Source organism: Semicossyphus pulcher, unplaced genomic scaffold, assembly GCF_022749685.1.
Source record: "Semicossyphus pulcher isolate SPU_LCO1_2020_fin unplaced genomic scaffold, fSemPul1.0.p SCAF_20, whole genome shotgun sequence".
NCBI lineage: Eukaryota > Metazoa > Chordata > Actinopteri > Labriformes > Labridae > Semicossyphus > Semicossyphus pulcher.
Window position 1 is genome coordinate 15,694,765 of NW_027211694.1, and position 26,128 is coordinate 15,720,892.

Here is a 26,128-nt window from a genome sequence, read left to right on the forward strand (position 1 = left end):
AAACATTGGTTCTCATCATTTCTCAATCATAATCAAACAGTACTTCCTGCATGTCCATTATAGTGTACGATACTGTCATTTCTCAGATTGTGCTTTCTTTGAGAAGGTCCTTGATAAATAAAGATTGTAAAATATTAGCCCAAATACTGCTTTTCCCTTGGGTCAAGTTTTAAACTCACTTTTAAAGGAAAGAAAGACGTAAAAATACTTGACACCGGCTTGTGACAGGAACAATGATTACGAGCTGGAACACCCAGATCACCTTTAAAGTACTCTTTAGAGAGTCCCCTTATCTGTGGAGCTAATTTTGCGTCTACATTATGTAACAGACCGCATCAAAAAAACATTCAAAATGTATAAATGCAAATCCAAAAGTTTTGTTTGCTGTCGAGCTGAATCTCGTGGGCGGGACCTAGGCTGAAAGACGTCTCTATTGGCTTGTTAAGTCTGACATCACATCTGATGTGATTGTATTTCCCACACAACATTTTCTCGATTGCTGTGTCAACGGTTTTGCTTTCAAACCTATTCTGTTTGTTTGCCTAAAAAGGCACAAAATTCACTCCATACTTATGTACATGACGAACATTATCAGCCAGGTTTTAATGCAGGGAAAGGCCCATTGTTTTCAGCAGCCCAATATTCCAAAATCCCAATCGTCACAGATATGTCTATTTGGATTTGCTCTGCATCCAGTTGTGATTATTCCGGTGAGTTTAAAAGGCCTTGAAATGTTACAAGGGTCCTTTCAAGCAGGAAAGTAAAGAGAATTTGCAGTGTGCTGCCACCAATTCAGCTCCAAGTTCAGGGCCAACACTGAAAGTTCAACTACAGGAATTGGGGGTGTGTTCAAAATGTCATACTACACTAGCAGTACGTACTGATTTGGCCCAAATGTAGTGTGCGGTATGCAAACAAAAGCAAAATGTGCAGTATGCCAAACATACCCGGATGTCGTACTGATTCGGAAAAAATCTGCAGTATGCATCGGACCAGTCTACCTCGCTCACTGTATCCTACAATGCAAAGCGCTGGAACGTCACAGCGGCAGTTGAAATGGCAGATGGCAGCATACGAGCAGAAGGGGGCGCTGTAGCTCAAGAAGAAGCGGTTTATTTTTTCCGGGTATTGTTTACTTCCGCTTTACACAACTGGAAACTGGCGCCTGAAAAGCTCCAGACTACCTACTACCACCGAACGCAGTATGTAGTATCCGATTTCAAACACAGCATGGGTATTTTTAAAGCATTGTTGCTTCTTTCCATTTCATTCATTTTTCTCACCTTTTGGAACAATGGATTTGTGTTGTGTAAATAGGCTATTGGTCCATTGGAGTAATGAGCTGTCAGAACAATGGCATGGCAGCGTTTCGGGGTGTCTATCAGATTTAAAGATGTTTATGATAGTTAAAGAACGATCTTGATGTTTTGCATTTTTATTAGAATTCTGGACATTTTTGCCGACTGCTTCCCAAAGCTAATGCTCTCAGATTTGTTGGTGATGGAAAGTAATTGTTAGATGATGGAAAGCTGTTCCACTAAGAGTCGAAAAAAGCGACTTGCACAGGCTTTAAACTTTTTGGATGTTTTATTATTTTGTTCACTTTCTAGTTTTATCAAAGTTCCATTGTTGTTCTGTGCTTGTACAGGTATGTGTGACAGCGACTCTGTTGCTGCATTCAGGTTTCAAGTTTCCTTTGAGGTGCTCCCAAAAAGAAGTCTTTAAAGAAGGCTGCCTCAGAGCTATGTTTTTGTCATTCCAAAATACCAGCCTGAGTTTATCAAATTAATCCCGAACAGCACAATAAAGTACGACTCTTATTCTGAAAAACTTTGCATTCCATTGTCCACCATTTGTTAGACCAACAGCTGCTAAAACTGTTAGCATTAGCACGAGTTCCAATGCTTCAAAAGCCAAATAATGACAATGAAAAGCAGCCTCTGATGTAGCTGTGTGTTTCATTTATCCATTAAAGGTCAAAAAAGGTCACTGGCATTTCTGTGTTTATCTCCAAGACCTTAGCTTATTACACAAAGGTAGATTTAATCTCTTCACCTCCACTCTTAAGGTTACATTCGGATTGCTGTTATCTCCACGAATGCTGTCTGACTCATCCTACCACCACCTCTGCATTGATGCTGAAGTGCCGGGTGAGACAATTCGAGTGGTATCACGTGTAGTTTAAAAAGGTGTTTGAAGAGGTCTGCAGTATCAATTTTGCATAATGATAATGATGAAAAGTACCACCGTGAGTTCATCTTCAAAGGTCTCTTTAAAGTCCGCCTGCAAAACTCTCATCTGCCGTCATCTGGAGAGTTCAGAAGTCAAATTTGCTTCGACCAAAGGAATTCAAAATCGCAGGTGATCCACAAACAGCGAATTATCTCGGCTTCAAACAAAACTTTCATCATAAAATCGTTTTGCAGCAAAGTTTCTGCCATGCCCGTGGCTTTTATTACACCGAACCGAGATGGGTAACACATTTATACGCATCTCGAAACAGATCACAGCGGCCGGGCCTGCATGCCTCCGCAACAAGAACAAATAATCAGGCTCAAAATATGAAAATGACTCGGAGGCAGATATGGAGATGATTGCGTCCTCATGCAGCTCTTGCAGATCTTTTATGAGACATGAAAGTCACTTTTCATCTGTACTTCTGCCTCTCACAGTTTTTCAACTCATCTTTTTTTCTTTTTTCCAATGCAAATCCTCCCTCGCCCCAAAAACAGCCGACCGACCAAGTTGCCTGTGGTCTCCGATGTCATTAACACTGAGCAGAGAGGCAGAATTTAATTTAGCAGCTGCTGGCTGGAAAATGGAATAGAGTTTAATATGTACAAGACAGACAGGGTGCATATTAACGCACAGCATTTTGTCCATCTATCTCTGTGCGTTCTGTTTATCTCTTCCACTTTTTGCTTGTTTTCACACTCACAAAAAGGAAATCTGCAATGCATCAGGTCTTGCAATCTAATGTATTCAAGTCTTAGTTAAATATGTCTGTTTTTGCACCTGCACGCACACATTATATGCAGCTTCATTGCAGTGACAAGCTGTTTCTGCAGACGGCCAGACAAGTCCAATAAAAGCTGCATTGTATTGTACTCTCCACACACACACACACACACACACACAACCCTTTGCTCCGGTTACAACACCTGACGCAATCCCAGGAAACATCGGCAGTAGTGTTTTCCCTGTTTGCAGCGCTCATAACAGCAGCAGCCGTTAAACTGTCTCAAGGCAGGATTGCGTTTTCTTGCGAGATGCTGATTAATGATGCATCGTGTCGTTTCACATCTCATAAGAACGGCAGAGAGAGATTCTCATTATCGCGTGACACGTTGATCTATGGCTTAAAGTGCAACGCTTTGTTGTGCTCTTTTCCTCTTGAATGGCGGCGCGCACAAGCGTCGAGTGCTAACAAGTGTGCACTCGCGCTGATACGTCGGGGAAAAAGATGCTGGCTCGTTCGGAAAGATGAGGAATAAGCACCGGCTTCATGTAATGAGCTTAGAAATGATGACTGCAATCAGGATTCTGATATTTATGGGTCAGTGTTAAAAGGTCAAAACAAACTCGTCTGTCAATGGGCCATTTGGAGAACACCCTCTTCAGATCTCTCTTACAAAAACTATTTCTCTGTCAGGTTCACTTTGAGTTTCCCTTAATTGGACCTCCAAGTTCTAGTGTTTCAATTCAAGTAGTGAATGAAAAAGCTTGTAACCTTTATTAACACAGCATAAACACACTGCAGTGTGTTAAAGTGCCCTCTCTCCCTGTTCTGTGGCAAGAATCAAGCACCAGCTAAATTTCTAAATATCACCAGAAACACAGCAGTTACACCAGATATCAGAAACATTGCAGGATATTACTACATGTTATATGGAAGAAGAGAGTTTGCCAGATCTACAGATCAGCCATAACATTATGACCAGCTGCCTTATATTGTGTAGGACCCCCTTTTGCTGCCAAAACAGCCCTGACCCATCGAGGCATGGACTCGAGCTCTGAAGGTGTAATGAAGACATTAGCAGCAGATCCTTTAAGTCCTGTAATTTGCAAGGTGGGGCCTGGGAGCATCCACATGAATGGCAGGTTTCCCAGCAGGACATTGCATAAAGCATCACACTGCCTCCGCCTGCTTCCCATAGTGCATCCTGGTGCCATATCCTGGTGCCATGCACACGTACCCGGCAATCCGCATGATGTAAAAGAAAACGTGATTCTCAGACCACCTTCTTCCACTGCTCCGTGGCCCAGTTCTGATGCTCAGCTGCCCATTGTAGGCATTGGCAAGCAGCAGTTATTCAGTGGTGAAGGGATTCATCCACTCGTCAGAAATCAGTGGTTTTATTCCCTGCTCTTCAGAGCTTCCTTGGGCAAGATACGGAACCCAAATCCGAACCCGAATTTGCTCTCGAAGGCGTAACAATCTGTGCAAGATTGTGTGTAGGAGTGGATTTGATTAGATCCTAATGGGCAGGTTGAGACCTTGCCTGGTGGCATCTGCACATCTGCCTATTAATTTGTTCTTCAATGGGTGAATGTGGCGTGTAGTGCAAAGTTCTTAGAGTGGCTGGAAGACCAGAAAAGCACATACAAGTGCAATCCATTTACCATTGACATTTACCCTTCTGGATAAAAGTCCTGTGAGGGTTTGAACCCCTCCACCCGAAGTGAAATTTGGCACTCTTTATATTACGTCATCTGACTTCAAAGAGAGACGCCGTAGGGCTTTGTCCACAGGTGTTGCCAAAATTAACACAAACCGAAAGTTCTTCACAGCTTTAAAATCATTATCTCTAGGGGTGGCTGTGGCTCAGTGGTAGAGTCGGTCATCTTTCAATCGGAAGGTCGGAGATTCGATCCCCAGCTCCCTCAGGCTACATGTCGAAGTGTCCTTGGGCAAGACACTGAACCCCAAATTGCAAAGATATGAATGTGATATCTGATTGACAGTTGGGCACTTTACGTAGCAGCCTCTGCCATCAGTGTGTGAATGGGTGAATGTGACATGTAGTGTAAAAGCAGCTTTGAGTGGTCGCAAAGACTAGAAAAGCGCTATATAAGTACAATCCATTTACCATTTACCATTTAAATACTCAAATATCCCACTTCTGCTTTCTGTCGCATGTTGTACTTTGCCATACATTTGGCGAATCCATTGCAACATATGAATTCATGCTAACCACAGTGTGTTGTTCATGGAAAATGAAGCTATAGTGATGATTCAGAAAGGTCTGTTTCAGTTTGGCCTGCTGTTTTCTGCTGTACAAACGAGCAATTCTGTGGTGCTCAAATCCATATTCATCCATATTAACTTTGACATGTTACATTCCTGTGAATCACTGCGATATAAGCATAATCATTGAAGTAGTTTCGAGATTGCAGGTCTTAACTACAGTCTGCACTGTGCTCTGACACACTGGGAGCGATGCAGCAGATGATGCACATAATCAGCACTGTGTGTGTGTGTGTGTGTGTTTAAGTGCTTGGCTACGAGAGTGTTATGACAAAAAGCCATATGGCCATGAGCGCAGTAAAGTCGATTGGCTTCATATTAGAAGTTTAAGAGTCCCAAAGGCAATCAGACTCCTGGAAATGATCCTGTGCAAAAGAGCTTGTAGAATAGTTACTGATTTAACTTTGAATTGTCAGAGCACACTAATCACATTCAAAGCCAAACACAAATCTTTTGATTTGAATTTCAGTGCAAAAATACTCACTCAGGAGTCTCAGGCCTTGTTCTGTTATGGATAAAGAAACAAGCTGCACTGTGCAATGCTATTTCTAGTTGTGTGTGTTTGCCCTCCTTAAAGAGGGGGTATTATACTGTTTCACATTTTAAGACATACTATATTACAATGTTGGATGTCCATACTTAACCTGGGTGAAGTTTCAAACATGTAGGTAAAAGTATGTGGGAGTAATCCCCTGCTGGCTGCTGTGAGCGCTTGCTTTCAGACAGACTCCTCCAGAAGCTTCACTTTGTGATGTCACAAAGTGCGGGAACTCTATATTTGGGCATGTGCCTGAGAAACAGCAGAACTTCTTGCCCCTGGCATAGTTCAAGGACACGCCCACCCCGTGGCTCAGTCTGCCATGGCAAATCTCTTTCACTCCACTGCTCTGCTCAACGGCTCTGAAAGTGTTTCTTTGGCTGTGACGATCAGTGTTTCTTTTTCAAAGAGCAACGAACATTCGAAAAAGTGATGTTTACTCTTTGCCAACAACTGCGTAACATGGCCACAGGGTAGGAGGCGTGCCTCAAATACTGAGTTCTGCCACTCGGCAGGCTTCAGAGAGCTGGCCAATCAGAAGAAAGCGTGCGTATAGGGGCGTGGTTTCTTAAAGGGACAGAGCTGACTGAGTCGTTTCAGGCAGAGGCTGTATGAGGGCCTGCACAGAGCACCGCCATGAGCAAAGGTACTCCTCTGGTATCACAGAGTGAAATATGAAACTTGAAATTAACATAATAACCCCCCTTTAAAAATACTCCAATGTTTAAAGTGTATCTTAACATCAGATTGAAAACTTTCCTCCCCAAAAACACACTCCTCCAGCATCTTGCTGGCAGAGAATAACAGACGATTCCTCCGAGAGAGATAGAAGAAGGCGAATATGTTTAAATACTTTAATCCTCACAGAGCACAATTTAATTATTTCAGCCTATAGCTTAAATGCTAGATCTGTACTATTCTAATTGGTGCTCTTCATAGATCAAAGTGCTGGAAGACATCCATAAACTCTTTGATTAATGGTAAATCCACACACACTTTATGCGGCGATGGCCGCCATTAGATTAGTGACAAGAGCAGTAAATTGACTCCCAATTGGATCCATCAAGGCAGTTAGCCAGTCAGTTAGCTGCATTAGCTTCACCTTGCTGCACTTCTCTATTGGTTTTTTGTTTCCAGCAGACACAGCGGTTGGTTCAGTTCAGCATTCTGAGTGTTTTGCTCGGGCTAAGTAGCATCAATCACATGACGGAGGCTGTTACTGGAGAAACCTCAGGGCATGACGAGAGTTTCAAACCGCCAAGAAAAACTTTGAGGCCTCTGCGGTATTGTTTGACACGTATTTGCCTGACACTATTAAACTGCTGTGGTTAAAGTATGTTTGTAGAGAAGAGAAAAAGAGCAAAAGGTGGCATCATAAAAACAGATATGTGTGCCTAAAAGAGGAAAAATGTTGTTGACTTGAAAATAAAGGCAATTAAATCCAGATAATGTCAGAAAACTGGGCTCGTGGCCAGAATCGGAGAAACAAATGAGACACGCTCTCCCTTCTCTCAGCGACTCCGGAGGTGTGAATGAATTATGAATTATGAATGTGGAGCAGGTTGTTGGACAAAAGGTGCATGTCTTCTCTGGATAAATAAAGGTTACTGTCATTTGTGCAGCTGCTTTTCTAATGAAATGTCAAATTAAAAGCGGCGATACACAAAACAGCGTGTCGACAACAAGTTGTTTTTTCACGCCTGGGGCTACAAAACAATCAATTTCTGACCCTTCGTCTCAGCCTGCTGACTTAAGCAGGTAGTTTTTCCAACATGCGCTTTTGCTCAAACCATGTCCTCCTGGATCAACTACCTGCACGTGCACATGCAATCAATACCGTATAAGCTCAAGGAAAGCAGCTGCAAAAGCTACAGACAGTTACATCCAGACAAAGTGAGGATCTGAACCTTCGGTCGAGCTGGGAAGAGTTGCACTTCAATCGGAAAAAATGGCGTTCTACTGGGAAGAGGTAGAGAGTGCAAACAGGAAGGAGAAGGAGAACGCTGCAGCAGAGGAAGTGTTGTGTAAACCCTCTGGAGCAGGAGACAGAGGAAAGAGATCCAAGCATACAGGGAGTTTTCTTTCTTCTGCAAGCTTTATTTTTTGTTCTGCAAACCTCTTTCCTCCTCTCCCCCGATGCACACATACTATAGGAACTTAAAGTTTTGTTATTATTCGTCCACCATTCTTATTAGCTACTTGGATGCACCACAAGACACAGAGACGACGCTAACTAGCGTCTTTCTGACACACAAAAACACAACAAAAAAAACATGCGTTCAAAAACACCCGACAGCATCTCTAACTGTGAATTGGATTTCATTCTCAGGACCCCATTAATTCCGTATGGATTCTCATATTGATTGAGGAGCCTCTGGTCTTGTTAATTCAACTCAACCCAGACGGGGTTTGATTCAGTTTGCATCGCCTGAAGGTGACTGCTGCTCGTAAGAAATGGGTGAATAAAGCCAAGCCGCAGAAAGTGTGCGGAGACGAGAAAGAGATGCAGGATGCGGAATATAAATCTACTCTTTGAAAAACACATAAAACAATGTCATGATCAATTGCTGATTTCCATCTTAATGCATCAAGGAGGCTCTACTTTCACCCCGTTCTTTCTGCATTAGCTCATGCTAATGAGTCGTTACATAAAACCCTCTCGATGAATCCGGGAGGTTATTTGTGTGTGTATTTGTACTGTTCCTGCACACGAGCATGAAGGCCAAATGCAAATATGCGTTTGTTTCCTGCCAATTGATGAACCTAAACATTACTGCGCAGTAATTAATTAGGCTGCAGTAATGAGATAAGCCTCATAGCTTAGCAAAAGGACAATAACACACGAGAGAGCAGCTTGATTTCATGAGCGAAACGTACACAATGTATTTGGTGAAATGTATAGAATATAATTGTATATACAAATAGTCCCAAACACACAGCCTTGGACAGGAGTTAGAGAGAGGATGAAGTATATTCTCTCTCCTCCACACTTTCATACCTTCCTCCAATACAAGGAAATGCCATTATCAGTGTTTCAGAAGATGTTAAAAAAAGGAGCATGTTGTTCTTCCCGCTGTTACTTTGCTACCAGGGTGAGAATGGATTCCGAGGAGTTATTTGTCATTGTCAGGCGGAGTGCCCTGCTACCTGTCTGATGGTCAACCTGTCTCGCACAGGTTCCTTTTATGTGTTTTCATCTCCCTCTTTAAAGTTTTACTCACTTCTTTTTTTACCTGTTGGCTTTTCTTTCATCTATTTTTAAACTGTCCCTCAGACAACCTCTACCTGCTTTCTGCCTCTTGTTCTGCTCTTACTGTATGTCTTTGTTCTCATTGGTACACAGTGCTTACATTTAGTGTAGCTTGGTTATCTTTGCTTTTCTTACCTAGAATGTGCCTCTAATTTAAAATGCCCCCTAAAATAAATGTAGCATGTGTCACAATGCTAATGCACACTTATTGAATCCTTCTAACAAATAGGAAGTAGACCTCTTTGGCTAAGTTGCTTTAGCATACAAAGCACATGCGTGAACACTGCAGCATGCTAACGAGCTAACAATGTTAATTTCAGGTAGTTTGAATAACTTTATTGGTTATATTCGACATAAACTGACATTTGTTTTATGAGCTCACATCCATACTACCTGTTAGTCATGGGTCCAAACAGGAAGTGAGAGCATCCAAAGGGTTTTAAGGCAGATGGAACTTGGACTGTACCATGTAGATAAGAGCACAAAGGGGGGATTTAATTGTTTAAGGGAATACTCTTCTTAATCAACGGAAAACAACCTATTTTAGTGAATATTTCTATAAAGGACAATGAGAATGAAGATTTTAAGTTGTTTTTATAACTTTTACAATGAAATGTTTCTCGACTGTCTTAATTGGTTATGTACTAAGTTTGGTTCGTCTGAAGGAGGAGCTTTCTGTTTAACAGCAGGGTGTAGAAGCTCCTCAGTTGTCAGTTGAGGTGTAGGCCTGCTGGAGGTTTGAAGCCAGCTGCCCAACAAGTATTGGTCGAGCTAAAATGATACATGGCAGCTTTTACCAGCGGTACCAAAAGTTTTGATGCATGAGGAAACTGCTCTCTGATTGGTCAGAATTTCCACGTGGAAAAACTCCCTAAAGTAAACAAAGACAAAGAGCACAGAGATCACGGACTTTAGAGTTTTTTGTTTCATTTAACTGACATTGTTCCACAGTTCGATCAGTTCCACTCTCCTCTAGTTTGTCACTGAACAGTTTGAACACCTCCGTGTTTTTGTACGTTTCAACAAGCATTTGTAAAATTGTCTGGTCAGCCCATATTTCTATTTCCTCTGCCCTCCCCCACATCTGTCCTCTACTCATCTTGCTGCCTGGCTGCGTGGCTGTCTCTGCCAGTGTCAGCACCCGTTACCAACCCACAATGCACAGTGTTTTTGTTTGCTTCCTGTATTTGGTCCTACTTTAAAGTCTGATTATGTTGAATCGAACCGGACCGTGGTTCGTTTGGAAACAGACTGAGACCCGTCTTTACTAGCAGACCATAGTACGGTTGTTTGGTCCGCACCAGAGTTCGATTGCGTGTTCACATGAACCGGACGTTCAGATTAAAGTCCGAAAGTCCGGACCAAAGCTGTCAGGTGTGAAAGCGCCATTAGAGTTCTTTAGAATTTTTTTCCCCTATTTGGGTTATTGTATATCCCAAGTTCCCCTCGTAGGATTGATATACAATCACCTTATTTTACATAGTTTTTTCGAGCGACCTCATTGTGTTCTTTGCAGTACGTCCACCAAATTATCGTCCTTTCCCCTCTTCGTCCCTCAGGTTTGGAAAAAGTCGGCCGTGACTCCAGCTACGAGCAAGAAGGGAAGGTCCAGTTTGTGATGGACGCCGTGTACGCCATGGCCCACGCTCTGCACCGCATGCACCGGGAGCTCTGCTACGGATACCCGGGCCTCTGCCCGCGCATGGCCAGCAACATCGACGGCAAGGAGCTGCTCAGCTACATTCGCGCTGTCAACTTCAACGGTGAGTCAAGCTGGTTTTTGCCTACAGAGGTTGCTCCATTTGACACATCTTTTCTCATGGCTTTCAGCATACACATAGTGAACAATTAGTTTGCAGAATTCTCAGCGATTCCCTCAGAACAACAGCTAAATAAGGACATATTCTAGCATTCAACTGCTTAGATACGGTGCAGTAATCCTGTAGTGTTTATCCTCCCTGACTTGAGTAATTCAGCTCATACTTAAGAAACGCTAAGCCCAGCTCCTCGTCTAATTTGTCTTATCCTCATCATACATACAAGTCATGTTGCATTTCACCTTTATAATTAAGTCAAGCTTTCCCCTCTGCCTGTACCTGCTTTTCTGCCTGCTTTCCATTTCCTGTGTTCATCTGTCAAGTATGAGATTGAATACATACAGGATAGAGAAGAAAACAAGAGGTAGAGACAGGGAGTTTTGTTGCGAGCATTACAGAAATGCTCGTCTGATTCCGTTTCAGATCTGTGATTGAAATAGCGCGAATGTGTCTGTGCGGGAACGTCTCAGCGGTTGTTGTTTCCTGAGCTATCTCTGTCCGTCATCGCTGGAAGTGTCAGAAACCAATTCACAGGCAGGCGCTGATTGCTCTCTCACGCGGCTACAGCAGGTTTGTTCCTCAGACGTGTTTCTCCGTTATTGCCGCCCTGGAGGGGGAGGAGAAATCATCCCACAACCACAAGGTCACAAACTTTATACCCCGATGAATCACTGAACACTTTGCTCTTACTGAGAGTTGCTCCTCACGAGATGCCCTGCCGCTTAAGCTGGCAGTACTTTGAAGGAACATTAGATTAGAAAGAGCTGAAGGGTTTCCAACAGGTTCCTGCCATGCAAATGAGTCATACGCCCATGATACCTTTGGATTGCTCTGCAGAAAGTCCTTATAAGAGCATCACCACAGTACAGGCTGGATTTGTAGTGCACTGCACAAGAAGCTGCTTGCCTTTTTAATGTTCTCTGCGTCACATGTACATTGATCTCAGATCCCAGTAGATGCATTATTCACTGATGAAAGACATCAAAGTCTTAAATGAGTAAAACATGAATAATTAATCGCTCACCTTACACGACTCTCCTGTTGTATGTTCTGAAAATACAATAAGAATCTTGGAATGAGGCGGTGATTCCCAACCGTCACAACTACTAAAACAACGGTGCACCTGTACAGCAGTGGGCAGAGCCGTGCACAGACATTTTGGGGGGCACGGGCTCCAGCGAAAACAAAGGGCACTTGCCCCACCGACATGCACTCATTCCCACCCTGATGTCGTCACACCGCCGCCATCCATAATCACGCATCATGCCGATAACATGGGAACTGTATATTCTACTGAACCACATTATTCCACGAGGAAACAACAGATCTGACATGTTTTCATGAAAGTAATGCAGTGCAACTGTGACATGCCCAAACAATAATACACTTTTACACATCACAAAAAATGTCTACAAAGAGAGGGGATGACTATGCAAAATGTAACTACCTGCTCCAGTAATTAATTGCATATTTGTAAGTTGCCCTAGTTGACCGTGAAAACGTTGTTTTAATGAAAATTAGACGAGCATGATTGCTAGCGAGTACAGACTATAGAGGCTCATAATGAGGAAATTACAGCCAAGTCCTACTGACCTACTTAATCGTTCTGACCGCCGGGGTCAGCCCTACACATGGGTCTGTATGTGACTGACTGAGTGAGTGAATGAGTGAGTGAGTGAGTGATGGTACTTACAGAGCCCTAGAGAGAGAGTTGCAACATCGCAATGGCAGATCATGGAGCATATTGGACCTCCACTGGCGTGACTCTCTGTCTATACAGCTCTGGATACTTTGTTCGGGGAGTAGGCAGGGCTGCTCGTCCGCTGCTCGTCCACTGTCCTAACGTACGTCCACAGCGCGCACCTGCTTTCAAACACGTTGTTATTGGCCTCATAAGGACAGTCCTTGTAACACATTGCCCGCAAAAGCGCACACTGACCTGATGCGGTCAGCCACATACTAGGTTTTGACCTAGTCTTGTTAATGGATAACATAAAAAGTAAGTGTTGTTTTGTAACCAAACTGTGGGGGAGTGATGTGTGCTTGTCACGACACGTTGAAAAGTTAATCGATTGATTGAGACAAAATCATTTGGGAGGGGGTGAGATGAGGAATGGCAAGTACTTCCTAAACTCAAAAGGCATATTTTTCATGGACATTACTTTACATTTCCGTCTTTATATTTGATGGAATTCATTAAAACATTTCAATAAAGGGCACTTTTCGACTCCGGCACAAGGGCGGTGGGTAATGAATGAGACCACAGTGTTGTTATACCTCAAAATATTAGCTTTAGTATTAGCCTGCGATGACCAATGCACATGCACACATCACTATTGCATTTGTTAAACAATTTATGGTCCAGCACTATAGTCGACTGCTGTGCCCAACAGAGTGGCTTTACTAAAGTTGCATCTGTGCCATCACATGCTCCACTCGCCTCCTTATAAAGTAGCTTACAATGTTGCTTCATGTAAAAAGCTGCACACTAAAGAGGAGTTGTGGTTACACCTGTGGTTGATGAAGCAACAGGTAGCAAACTTAAGGCTATCTCTCTGTCAACAAAACCATTACGAGGCGCATTTATGATATATCAAAAGATATCGAGGAGCAGCATCCCTCTGATAGCTGGTAGGGGGGGCTTGGAAATATTTTCATCTACCAAAGGAGGACCCTGCAGAAAAGGTTTGCTAACCACTGGAATAAGAGGACGTGGATGCATCAACCTGGTCTAGCCAATCTAATTGGCTAAAACATAAACACGATTGGTCCTTTAACACCGATACTGAAGATGCAAGAGGCAATGGATTTGCTTGTCTGTGCAGCGCCAAGTAATGTTGGTAGTTTATTCTGACATCTCTTTGACTCGTGTCATCTGATGCATTCATACCAGTCAAACATCAGTTACCATAAATCAGGACAATCATAATATCTTTCTGTCTACTTTTCTAAATCTCCTGTTCACCTCTACCAGTAAATAATGAAACGGATGTGTCCCTCCCGGGTCGTTTCCCACAGACTTCTTCTTTCCTTTCCTCAGTGATTTGTTGCTTTGACTTTTTCGACTCGATGCCTCCCTTGAATTATTGTTCCTCCAACCCCGAAAAACTTTTCTTAAATGTAGTGACTTCATTTGTTTGCAAAGTGATAAAACACAGATCTGAAAGAAACCTGATAAAATCCACGTGGAGTGAATTTTGCAGCAGAAAAACAGCGGGGGCTTAATACCTTCATCTTTTTATTTTCCACTACAAAGTGTGGACGTGATTAAGAACAGTAAAGTTTAAAAAGGAACCAAGGTTGGTAAATTTGGGCTGTTTCATTTAACAGTTAACCACTTAAACATGCTCTTTCAAATGTTATCAAAGTTAGGATTTTCAAACTTTTTTGTCTCCGTAGAAACCTTGGATACTTTGTCTCTGCTTCTTTGTCCTTAAATGTTTAAAAGGCCTCCGTGGGGGCCGAAGAAGAATGATTGTGTTTGTTGGAGGGCTTTTTGTCGTCGTTACTCTTATCTGGTTTGTTTACATCAATAGACTCCTGCAAGATTTAAAGCTTTTAAACCGGCTTCTTTATATGTTGTACGTTTTAACGCTGCGGTGTATTTGTGCCGTCCAATGAAAAGCAGTATTGTTATCGATCTGTTTCAGGTCGATGTGACATTGAAAGAAGAAAAGGGGCGAAGATTGAGGCAGCTCTTTCTTTCTCATTCCTTCTGTTTGTGGCACATAGAGGGGGAGAATAAGTCAAAGTTGCTGGAGCGTGGATTCCCCTCCTCGGTGCTCTTTCTGGATCCATACCAATTCACCTTTCAGCAGCCGCATTACAGAACGAGAAAGAGCCGGAGGGAGGGGATAATTTTAAGTTGTTAAAGGCACTGGCTGATGTTCTTTTGGACCTGTCCCAAGCCAACATAACTTAGAGAGAGAAGCCAAACGGGAGAGTTACAGAAAGAAATAAAAGATGAAGACAGGGAAGATAAGAAGACAAGGAAAGAGATTAAGGGCTAATTAGAAAGTGTTTAACTCCTGTATTTAAAAGGAGGACGTCCCATCCAACAAAATTGGCATTTCAAAGACTTCCTCGTCTTCAAAACTTTGATTGATGCTAATAATTGGATCCTTCCATTGACTCTGTAAAAGAAGTAGAAGTGGCCTCAGCAATGTCACCCAAGCCTCAAGTTTTTGGAGCAGCCATCTTGGTTTTTTGTAACTTTAAATAACCATATTTGGAAAAGTGGACTCATTGCTGCATCTCTACGTCCTGATCGACAGGTCGCTGTGGTGGCAATCTGTCAATCACAGGTAGCCACGCCCAAAAGCATACCCTGCTTTATCGTCAGTTTTACTCTTAATGGAACCATGACTTTTATAGTGAACGTTAATCTATATTTAGGAACACTTAAAACTAGCGATTCAGACTGTAAACTTATAAGCAAAATATTTATTGAGGCAATAAATGGACTGTCCATCTGAGTTATTTTTGTATCCAGTGCAGTCGCCCCCTGCTGGACATTTGGAAGAATGCAGGTTTAAGGCACTTCCTCATTGGCTTCAAGAGTCTACATCCACTTCTTAGGTTTTATCCCCTGTGACAATTTCAAAAGAAAGAATAGGGATGTGTATCGTTAGGGTTTTATTGATACCGGTATCGATACCAATACTGCTTATCGATACCGACATTTATCTACGCTCTTATCGTTACTACTCTCCATTATTTGGTGCGTAAACATAAAGACATGTCTTTATCAAGGTGTCTGATAATCATGTACCTGCACCCAAAAATACCACCCCTCTATAGCCATCCCTAATGATGTCTTAAACTAGCACTTTGAATTACCCCAGAAACACTGCAGATAGACACACAAACAACAGGCTGCTGCATTGCAGAACAAGTAAAGAAACAAACCCCGAAGCCCTAATGACACACCACGCTGTCCAGCTCTTATTTCTCCGAGTTTATTGGCTTATCCAGGCAAACACACACATTCACAAACATAAAAAAAACCAACACGCACACACCAAGGCCATTATGAGTAATGGAATCCGAGCTTTATATCGGGAGTCTGAGTGAGAATCTGAACCGTCCTCATCCATCAAGGACTGTCACTAAAGAGAGAAAGGGAGCTTTAGTCAACAGACTCGAACGTCACGCTGCAGTGGGCAGAGCAATCAGCAATCAAAGTACAAGAAAAGATGAAAAGATATGATACTATCTCTTGAATCAGAGATGTCTGCATGATTAAAACCTGCTTTCAAAAGATCCTGAGGCAACCTTGACTCCAAATTCCTAATGCTCACTACATTTTCTAGTCCATATTTTATAACCTCGGCCGAAACTAATCCGACACAGTTTATGAAAATACAAACCGCCTGCACAAAAATGCACAAAATACGAGGCGGGCTATATATTTGCAACAGTTTAGAGCACTTAAATTGAACAGAACTCCTGGAAGTGCAACAAAGTGAAAGCAAAATAATCATAAACTCTTCTTGTCAAACCAGAACACACGTCGCGTTCGCCCCCACACAAAATAATCTGCCCTGTACACATTCTCCTGGCTCTGCTGGGTTTTAAATACATGACAAAGTGCTAATGTTCCTTGCTGCATCACTAGTCTGCCTCTCTTGTTGCTGTACTATCCTTCACCGTTTCTCTCTCTCCCTGTCATGTCTCCGTCCTTCAGTTGTCACCTCCCTCTTCTGCCTCACTCTCTCCATTGTCTCCCCCTTCCACCTCCCCCCCCTCTCTATTCTAAGCTTTCTGTCTGACTTAGTCGGCCTTTCTCTCTCCCATCACTCCGACTCTCTAAAGGAATTGACTCATCAACTGAAGGCTACAGCTTGGGCATGTTTTCTTAAGCCTATTAGGTTTTGAGTGGATTCTCAAATTTTCATTTCAAATTTCTGAGAACAAAAGTAAAAACCGTCAAACTTTTCTTGCTGGTATTTGAAAAACAAATTGCACAACTTTCTTTGGAAAGTTCAATGCCATGAAGAAGAAGAAGAAAACTGAGCTAGAGTTTAAGTCCACCTCAATATGCCAAAGGTTTGTCTTTCACACAGGTATATATGCAGTCATGGTGAGTTTGTGTGTGTTTGTCACGCAAGAAAACACATTGTGATCTCATCTCTGTCAGGTGAGATCTCCTGCAAGGAGACAAGATGGACACCGCCATGGGAACAGACTTACACTAATTAGAGCAGCTTGACTTTGAGATGATGAACTCTATACCTGGCTGCTCAACCTTGGCGGGAGAGAGAGATAGAGAAAAGGAGGGCGGGATTGTGGTAATGAGAGAAGGATGAGTGAATGAGAGGACCAACCAGCATGGGCATGATGGAGCTCACTCGCTTACAACGACCTCAGAGAGCCAGAGAGTAGAGGACAGAAGTGGAGGAGTTACTTGCTTGAAGGAGTTGAACTTGACCAGGCGTTAATGATCTTGGAGAGAGGAAGGGAGGTAAAAGAGACAGAGGGGTTATGGGAATAGACGGTATGCTTGGGGCTTAATGAACTTGTCGGGAAGAACTTGTTGAGAAGAGCCGAGGGAAAGGTGGAAGAGAATCGGATCAAAAGAGATCTAAAGAGAGCAATTAAAAGATCTCTACATTCCAATTTAAATCTGCCTTCAAATATTTGATAGTGTCATCCAGCCTATTCTGTAATGAACGGTATGAAGTAATGCTTTACCCGTTGGGACAAACATCCAGTAGCAACTTTACACTCTACAATAGTAGAGTCGGTTGTCTTTTGATTGGAAGGTTGGTAGTTCGATCCCCTGCTGCTGCAGTCTCCTGCAGTCATTGGCCAAGACACTGAGGGCGTTCTCACATGAGGTACGATTGCTTCATACCTTACCCGAGTATGGTTGCCCCCCCTCTCCTCTTCTCCGCCGGTCAGCTTTCACATTAATAATTTCGTTCAGTACCCGAGTACACTAGCGGTAGGACTCCGAAGTAGAAGGTGGCGGTAATGCACCTCAAAATCAAGGAGAAGAAGAAGAGTACCATCAACTACGGAACATTGTTTATGTTGTCGTTCCAGTGTAGAAAAGCGTGTGAACTGATGATCCCAAGACCATACAATGGAGCCGACCTTCGCACTATGCCTGCTATTATTCATATTTTGGAGAGAATCTCAAGAACGACCCTCTCACCTACATTCCTACGGTATCAGCCATGCCGTGCAGTTCAGAGGATGAGATCAATGGTGCTGCGCGCATATGCAGATTTTGAAGGAGATGTTATTAAAACCAGTCCACTTCCGTGGTTTGGTTCGGTTAGCTTTCACACCTGATTCGTACGTCAAGTACACATGAACTGTACTCAAGATCACCTTTTCAAGTGGACCCGGGCACGAATCAATGAACTGTGCCTGAGTACGGTACACAGTGTTCACACTAATCAAATGAACTGGACTTTAGGGTCAAGTGTACTCGGATCCAGGCCCTGGTCCCTAATGTGAAAGCCCCCTGAAGGCATAACCCCGAAGGCATAGCAGGTGTGTGGATGTGTGTAAATGTGGTTAGTTAAATCCTGATGGGCAGATTTGCATAGCAGCCTCTGCCATTAGTGTGTAGTGTAAAAGCACTTTGAATGGTCTGAAGACCTAGATAAGTGAAGACTAGATAATACGAGATGTACAGCAGAATTTGGCTTTTTATTTTCATTCAAAGAACAACATAAAAATTCTACACCCCATCCTCTCTATAGTCCTCCAAACCCAAGAGTGGAGCCCAAAAAGTAGTGCCCTATGTCAGCCGATGGCAATGCTAACCCTCTTAGAGACCCTCAAGATCCTCACGAAAACAGAGCTCTCAATACACCAATCAGAGCAGACAAAAAATGAATGTAACATAAGCAAAAGTATGTCGAACACTGGTAAGAAAGAAACTAAATGCCAAATTAGACTACAATGTTATCTGCTACAAGCAGCAAATCTCTACCGTCAGAGATAGTAAGCAGAGACAGATCTCAGTGAGCACTAATTGGCATGGAGATACAATAAACCATGCAGCCAATGGAAAATATGTTGTCACTGTTCAACTGAAGGAGGTTTTAATGAATTAAGCAACACTGAATTTGGCAAGTTTAACTCTTGTCTATTCACATTTCAAAGAGCTTTATAACCTCTCAACATTATTAATACTTCTCTCATAATATTGAACCATATCCTTGACGCTTTGGCAGTATTGTTCACCTGACAGTAATGCCAATAAGGCATCCTGACTTGAGTTGAATTGGATTGAAATTGAATCCAAGGCTTTGGATGGAGAAAAAGGACGATCAGCTGGCATGGAAAATACAAAAAAGTTGTTGGCAGGAAGAACAGAGCATGTGAAAAAATAACAAAGCAAGATGAACAAGGTAACATATTGAGAAGAAATTGGCCAAGAAAAGTAAAACAGAGATGAACCCAGGGCAGTATAAAATGCTTAATGACTATCTGACGAGCTAAAGTGAGTTTAAAAAGAAAGAAAAGGGATGGAAAGTGACAAAGACAATGTGCTGAATGGAATATATCAAGCTCAACCAGGGCATGATGACCTTGAGAAGAGAGAAAATGACATAAAACAATGGCAAGGATGATTTTTATGTAATATATAGTGTGACATTAGAAAATAAGACAGAAGAACAGACTCTAAAACTTTTAACTCAGAGAAAAGATAGTGGAGGAATAAATGGTACAGCGGGCAGAGGAATTCAAGGATGCTAAACTTTCATGGGTCAGGACAACCTTTGGAAGGAGACGATGGAGACAGGCTCTTTGTGACATCGACATAAGTCATGTCCATCTTGTTAAATGTCCAGTGTAATCGATAACACCGACCTCGTCACTGTGGCTTCCCTATGTGGATGCAAAACTTTTTAATTTCAATTGTCAAGTCATAAACATTGGACAATAATTGCTAATCTACTTTCACTCCATCCTTGCTTAAAAGCCCTCTTTATGTTGCTGTCAACCTCTCTTTTTTCCTTGCTTACTTTGTATTAGAATAAAATGGGCTTTAGAGCTGCAACAATAAATCCCTCAACAGACAAATTACTAACCACAACAATAACTTTTAGCCGTTTTCATGTCAATATTTCGCTTGTTTAAGCTTTTTAAACGTTGGAAAAACCCAAGCTTACTTCTTCTGTTCTTAATGCTAAGCTACGCTAATGGCTTTCAGACTCTCTAGGCCTCATGCCTGAAGCACAGGCATGTGTGGTATCTACCCTCTCGTTTTGGTCTTGGCAATAAAGAAAAATGCAATTACTGAATGTCAAACTATTTCACAAACCCACAACCTTCACCAGACAATGTGGATATCTTAATACCTCATATTTTCATGCTGGGCTTTCTTGCTTTGTGCCTTCAAATCGCTACAGACAAGAACATAACTCCTCAGATCAGCACATAATCTCCTACTTACTACCTGCTGCTCACTTACACACAGCAGGTAGTAAGTAGGAGATTACTGACATCATTTCCAACCTTGTACAGGTGGCATCACCTTGCACACACTGACAGCGAGCACTCAACGAGAAGTGATTCACATCCACTGCAGGCTGGATCTCCATATATTCATAGAGTTTAAGTCAGGTGAGAAAGTAACAGACAGAATGATAATGGTAAGAAGTATACTGTCAATATACCATGCAGACTGACAGCTTATATTCCGCCTGTATTCCTCCATATAGCACTTTCTTTAACCCTTCCTTTTTCGCTTAGTCTTCCTCGTTTACGTCCTACATTTTGCAATTGAAAAGGGCTACTATCTGAAATGGGGTATTTGCTGAAAGGCGGCACGGTGGTGCAGTGGTTAGCACTGTCACAGCACAGCAAGAAGGTTCCTGGTTTGAACCCTGGTTTGTGTTCTCCGGTGTCTGCTTGTGGTTTCTCTAGGCTTGCCACGGTAGTCAGTTTTACCAGTGTTACATGGTGTTCAGACACCCACCGATTGCATAACTCTCCCACAACCCCCACCGTCGTGTTGCCTTTTTTGGGAGTATAGAAATATTTCTTTGCTGTTTTGTGAATGAGAACAGTCCGTGTGTGTGTGTGTGTGTGTGTGTGTGTGTGTGTGTGTCACTGCGGGAAGGAGCTGCAGGTGAGACGGAGGGCAAAAAACTAAACCCTGCACCTTTTTTGGGGTTGTACGGAGGTGTAGGTATGTAAGCTTGTTTAGCGCGTAACCACTGTGAAATTAAAGCTTAAAGCTTCGGTACCTTTAGTAACTGTCAAACCTTAAACTAACTGAGAGCGAGACTGTGCACACGGGATTTCATCTGCGCCGTTCAGATGCACAGAGGGTCGAAACAGCGGTGCTCTCATAGCAAGCGTCCTTTCGCTGATTACTGGGATTTTAACACAAGTTTTTAGATCACAATGTATCATTCTGTATGCGAAAGATGAGGTGTGACTTTTTTCTTTTATGTCCGGTGTAATCGGGTGGTGTCGTGAGTTTATTAACCGTGAGGAAAATGTCCCCACCGTGGCATCATCCCCACTTCTCTCCCGGCACTACGACTTCCTCCTACAGTCCAAAGACATGCTTGTTCGGTTAATTGTTGACTATAAAAGTTAGCTGTGTCTGTCCCTGTAAATCTGTGGATAATGGAAACCCATGGAAACCTATGGACAAGAAAACAGAATGCATGTGGCAGCTACAAAAGCAAACAAAAACATAACACTGGCAGACCCTAGGAAATGAGTATTGTGTACTATATGTGAGATAATACAGCACCATGTAACTTCCTAAATATCATTATCTGTACTATTCAGTTTCTCTCTTTCTCCCTTTTTCTCTGCCAAGTTTAGTAATATAACTCCTTGTTTCTCGTTGTGTTTATTTTTCCTCTCCCTCGCTTTCATTCTCTCTAAATCGTATTTCCATTCCCCGTTCGGGCTGTTTTGTCTCTTTTGATCAGCTTAATAGCGGCCCGCTCCTTCTGTTTTTATCGAGTTTCTCCTTACTCCTCTCTCTTTTCCTTTTTTCTCCCTGAGACTGCAGCGAATGCAGATCATGACACAGATGGAGGCTCCTTAAATGAGTTCTCTGTAATCACTGGTGATTCCATATTCAAAGCTTTGTATTGCTGCGTGTTTTATTAATGCCTGCGTCAGAGCCAAGTGTCTCCTTTTAACCTTTTCTAAACTGTTTTTCCTTTGCTTGGCTTCTCTTCGCTCCATTTTCATCTCAATTTCACTAATTATCTTAAGTGTTTCATTCTCATTCACAGCTGAATACGAGTTTCATTGTCTTAAAATATGCATTGTTTCTTTTTCCCGCAGTCGAACCATCTCCTCGCCTGCCCTTTCTTCCTCCTCTGAAAGAACACTGTGATAAGAACCGGGCTGAGAGGAGAGGGGGGTGATTCTAGAGGGAGGTGTGGATGGATGGAGAGGAGGGAAAGTTAGAGTGCTTTGGAGACGCTCTAAGAAAAGGACAGGGGAAAATGAGTAGTTTTTCAGATGGGGATCGGTGGGATGAGGCGAGGCTCGGAGGGAAAAGACAGAGAAAGGAGGGGATGGACGGGTATAAGACGCTTTGAACAGAAGAGGAAGGGGGGAAGGAGGGTTGCTGTGAGGACAAGCAGGGGAAACTGGCTCGGAAAACACCCACAGACTTAAAGAAAAGTGTGATGGAGAAGAAAAACGCCTCAGTTTCAGCTTTGGGATGAGTTCAGGCCTGATTTGTACTTTTCTTTCTGCCATTTCTTATTCTCTTTTTGTATTTCTTCCACTGTCTGTCTGTCTCTTTGCTTTCTTCCCCGTTAGTGCTCTCGATGCATGGCACACAGATGGGAGCCTGTTGGCGAAAAAAACCCACACAGACGTGGACACACACACACACACACACACACGGAGCCATGTTTTATTAATGCGTGCTGCAGTGTACTTTTTGCATCTCTCTGTCACAAACATTTAGTCCCTGATATGAAGACTTGCTATTCACCCTCAGTGTTCCCAAAGTGAGCCAGGCAATGCTGAGGGCTTTTTCACAGCCCTTCTGCTTCTTCTCCTCTTCCTCTCTCTCTCTCTCTCTATTATCCCTCTTTTTGTCAAAAAGGTCTAAAGCTATTCACACACTCTCCATCTGCCTGTTTCTATCTCTGTCAGCCGGGGAGCGTTTAAGGCCTGTGCTAATTGATATTCTCACAGATTCTGTACAAATCTTTTCTCACTCTCCGTCTTTTTTTTTTCTGTCAAACTCAGAAAGTTTGGAGCCTTTTCAGCTTGCTATGTGATATTCTCCCTCGCTCGCCCTCTATTCCCTCTCTTCTTTCGCTTTTTAAGTAGCTTCATGTGTTTCTGCGTCGGTCTGTCAGACAGGTTTTGATGCTTCTCCGCAGACCTGCTTACTCTCCTTTTTTTACTTCCATTTTTCTGTGTCACTCCTCGTCTTCCATAGTTTTTTGTCCTTTTCCTCCTCTTCTGCCTTCTGAGGCAATTCTGCTGCTCCCTTTTATCATTGTATATTCCATCTCTTTCTCTCTCTCTCGGGTTAGTATGATTCAGCTGGATTTGAGTGACACATATTTGAACTTAGTCACAGTGCAAATCAATTCTTTATCTTCATTCCCGTGCCAATCTAACGGTTTAACTCTTTTCCTCCCGGCGTTGATTTATCTCTGCCTACAAGTCAATTTAAGCAAAAATCGCTTCATTGCTTTAAACCTTTCATGCTTTGTTAAATTCCCTAATACATTAATGAAGCGAAAGGTCATGAACTTTGCGCTCCCCTTGCAAATCTAGAAAGAGAGTTGCGGTTGAAAGTGTCTTGTGATATCCTTTGTTGATCCCCAAAGGGGAAAAGATCCCCCTGACTCTGCAGGGAAGCTACAGAGCAGTGCCTCTGGCAGGCAGGGAAACAGGATCTTGCTCGAGGACACTTCAGCAGAGCTTATGTCTGCAGCGCCTCACTGTTGCAGTGGGAAAACCTATTAAAACAAGACTAGGAAAACATTTGCTTGTATCAACAAACACACACACACAACAAGGCGCATCAGCCATTCTCCTCACGCTTTAGCAGCCTAATCTTAGCACCAAACCTTCCCCAAATAAGACATTCAAAGATTTTATAATATTCCCCTGAACCAGAGCAAAATCATTGTGTTAACATATATCTGACCCCTGGCCCTCCAGTACTTTCCGTGTCATTTTGGAGCTTGTCAGCTTGCTCCAGGTTACGCAAAACGAATGAAAATGAGGTGAGGAAGAAATTAGAATCACAGAAACGTACTTCTTCTACCCCCAGAACAGAAATATGTTATCAACACTTACAGGAAAGATATAAGTGTTGGTATTAGAACGACTGTAAAATGTAAAAAAAAAAAAAAAAGTATCCAAGTAAATTTCTTCAACTATAATTAGTAGTTTGAATCGCCTCTCTTGTAGTTTCAAAGCCGGAGGCAAGTTATCTTTTAGGTAGAAATCCACAGGACCAAAAGTTGTGGCCAAAGACAACAATATAGCACAGTTAAAAGTGATGAAAAATAATTACTCCATTGCTCACAGAGGAAAAGGATACATCTTCCAACGCCTGCCAAATGTCCAATTAAGAATACATAAATAGCATCTGATGCTGTTGGCTTGGTAAAGCACCATCACTCGCCCACATTATACTAACACATATTTCACCGCTATGCTGATGACACGCGGCTATATTTCTATTCCCAACCTCTCAAGTCTCACTTACTGCTTCCAGATATTCTTCAATTAATCCTGACAGAGAAGAGATTCTGATTATTGGTCTGAATAAATTGCACCCTGTCATCCAGTCCTCCCTTGGTCCCATATCACTTAACGTAAGACAAAATGTCAGAACCCTGGGTGTCACACAAACTAAGTCATCCAGTCATGCGACTACCACTTCAGAAATAATGGCTGACTTTTCATGACAAACAATCTTAGTAAAGCTCTTGGGACTTGTAGGCTTGTACAATCCCTTAGAACAGTGGTTCCCAACCTTTTTACCTTGGAGCCCCCCTATCTAAGAAAGGCTGAGCCCCACTAGCCTACATATGTACACCAAAACAATAATTTGATTCATTCCAAATCTTTATTGGCAAAAATTAACACCATTCAGCCTATAGTTCACAGATGTGTGGCCTACAAAGTAGCTACTATATTTGACAATCTCAGTGCAGACAAAGCCTTGCGCACCCCCAGGGATCTTTGCATTTTTACAACGGGTAAGATTGTCCCTCTGGAACTAATAAAACGTTCTGAATCTGAATCTTTGGAGGCTCCCCTAAGGGGGGCTCGGACCCCAGGTTGGGAACCACTGGTGTCTTGAGTCGGGGAGGGATAATTACTTATTCTGGGTCAGCAGGTGGACACCCACTTTCATTGGCGTTTCGTTGATAGGCCCACGACACCTCCCCACTTGTTGGACATCATGCAGCCCAATTGTAGTCGTTCCTCTTCCTCCAGAGCCAATTACTGCTTCACTCAAGCAGCCTCTGATAGCGACTTAACGCCTGCACTCTTAAGGAGCCTTGTTGTTGACGTGGCTACAAACCCCATACACCCAATCCCTACAGGGAGCACCTGGGTATGCCAGCCGTGCTGTTCTGCCTCGGCTGCTTTGTCTGCATACTTGTGGCTTTTGCGTTGGAACGCTTCACCGACGGCAGCCTCCCGTGGTACCGTTAGCTCCACCATGTACAAGGACTTCTGCGAGGTTGACCACAAGATCAGGTCTGGCTGGGAAGATGAATTTTCCAGACCCGGGCAAAGTCTAGGAGGCTTCCACTCTTGCAGACAAACTATTACTCATGCTATTATCTCCACATGATTGGACTAATGTCATGGTCTAACAGGTTTAAATCATAAATCAGTAAATGGACTCCAAATTGTGCAAAATCCAGCAGCTAGAAGCATTTATTTCTGCAATGCGGCATCATCCTTTGAATACCTAAACACAACTACAGTACGAGGTGGAGGTGTGTTGCCAGGGTGAGCTGTAAATCGTTTACTTTTCAGGGTCAGGCCAACTAAAGTGGAAAGCGGTGATAATACATGTTGATTTGTCAGTGCTGCGTGTATGAGCACATTCACAGGTTTTCCACTCTTCTCGACTTAAACTCGCCCGGCAGGCAAACAATTCAGCTGTTATTAAATACTCTTAAACGTGAAACAATGGAAAATACATGATTATTTTATGGTGGTTAATTTTAGATGCATTTTTAATAACACAGTTAAACTCCATGTGCCCCTGTTGCTAATATACTCAGCAAAATATAAGGCTTTTCCTGGAGACCAAAACAAAACCCAAATTCATT

The 26,128-nt window shown here is 42.7% G+C and overlaps 1 protein-coding gene across 2 annotated transcripts in view; it reads left to right on the top strand.

Moving 5' to 3' along the window:
• grm8a (glutamate receptor, metabotropic 8a) overlaps positions 1-26,128 on the top strand; it is a 258,297-nt gene that overhangs the window by 185,809 nt on the left and 46,360 nt on the right. For both annotated transcript variants that reach the window (XM_069670739.1, XM_069670740.1), the window contains one exon: positions 10,596-10,799. In XM_069670739.1, coding sequence (XP_069526840.1) covers positions 10,596-10,799 — 204 coding nt within the window. The remainder of the gene's footprint in view (positions 1-10,595; positions 10,800-26,128) is intronic.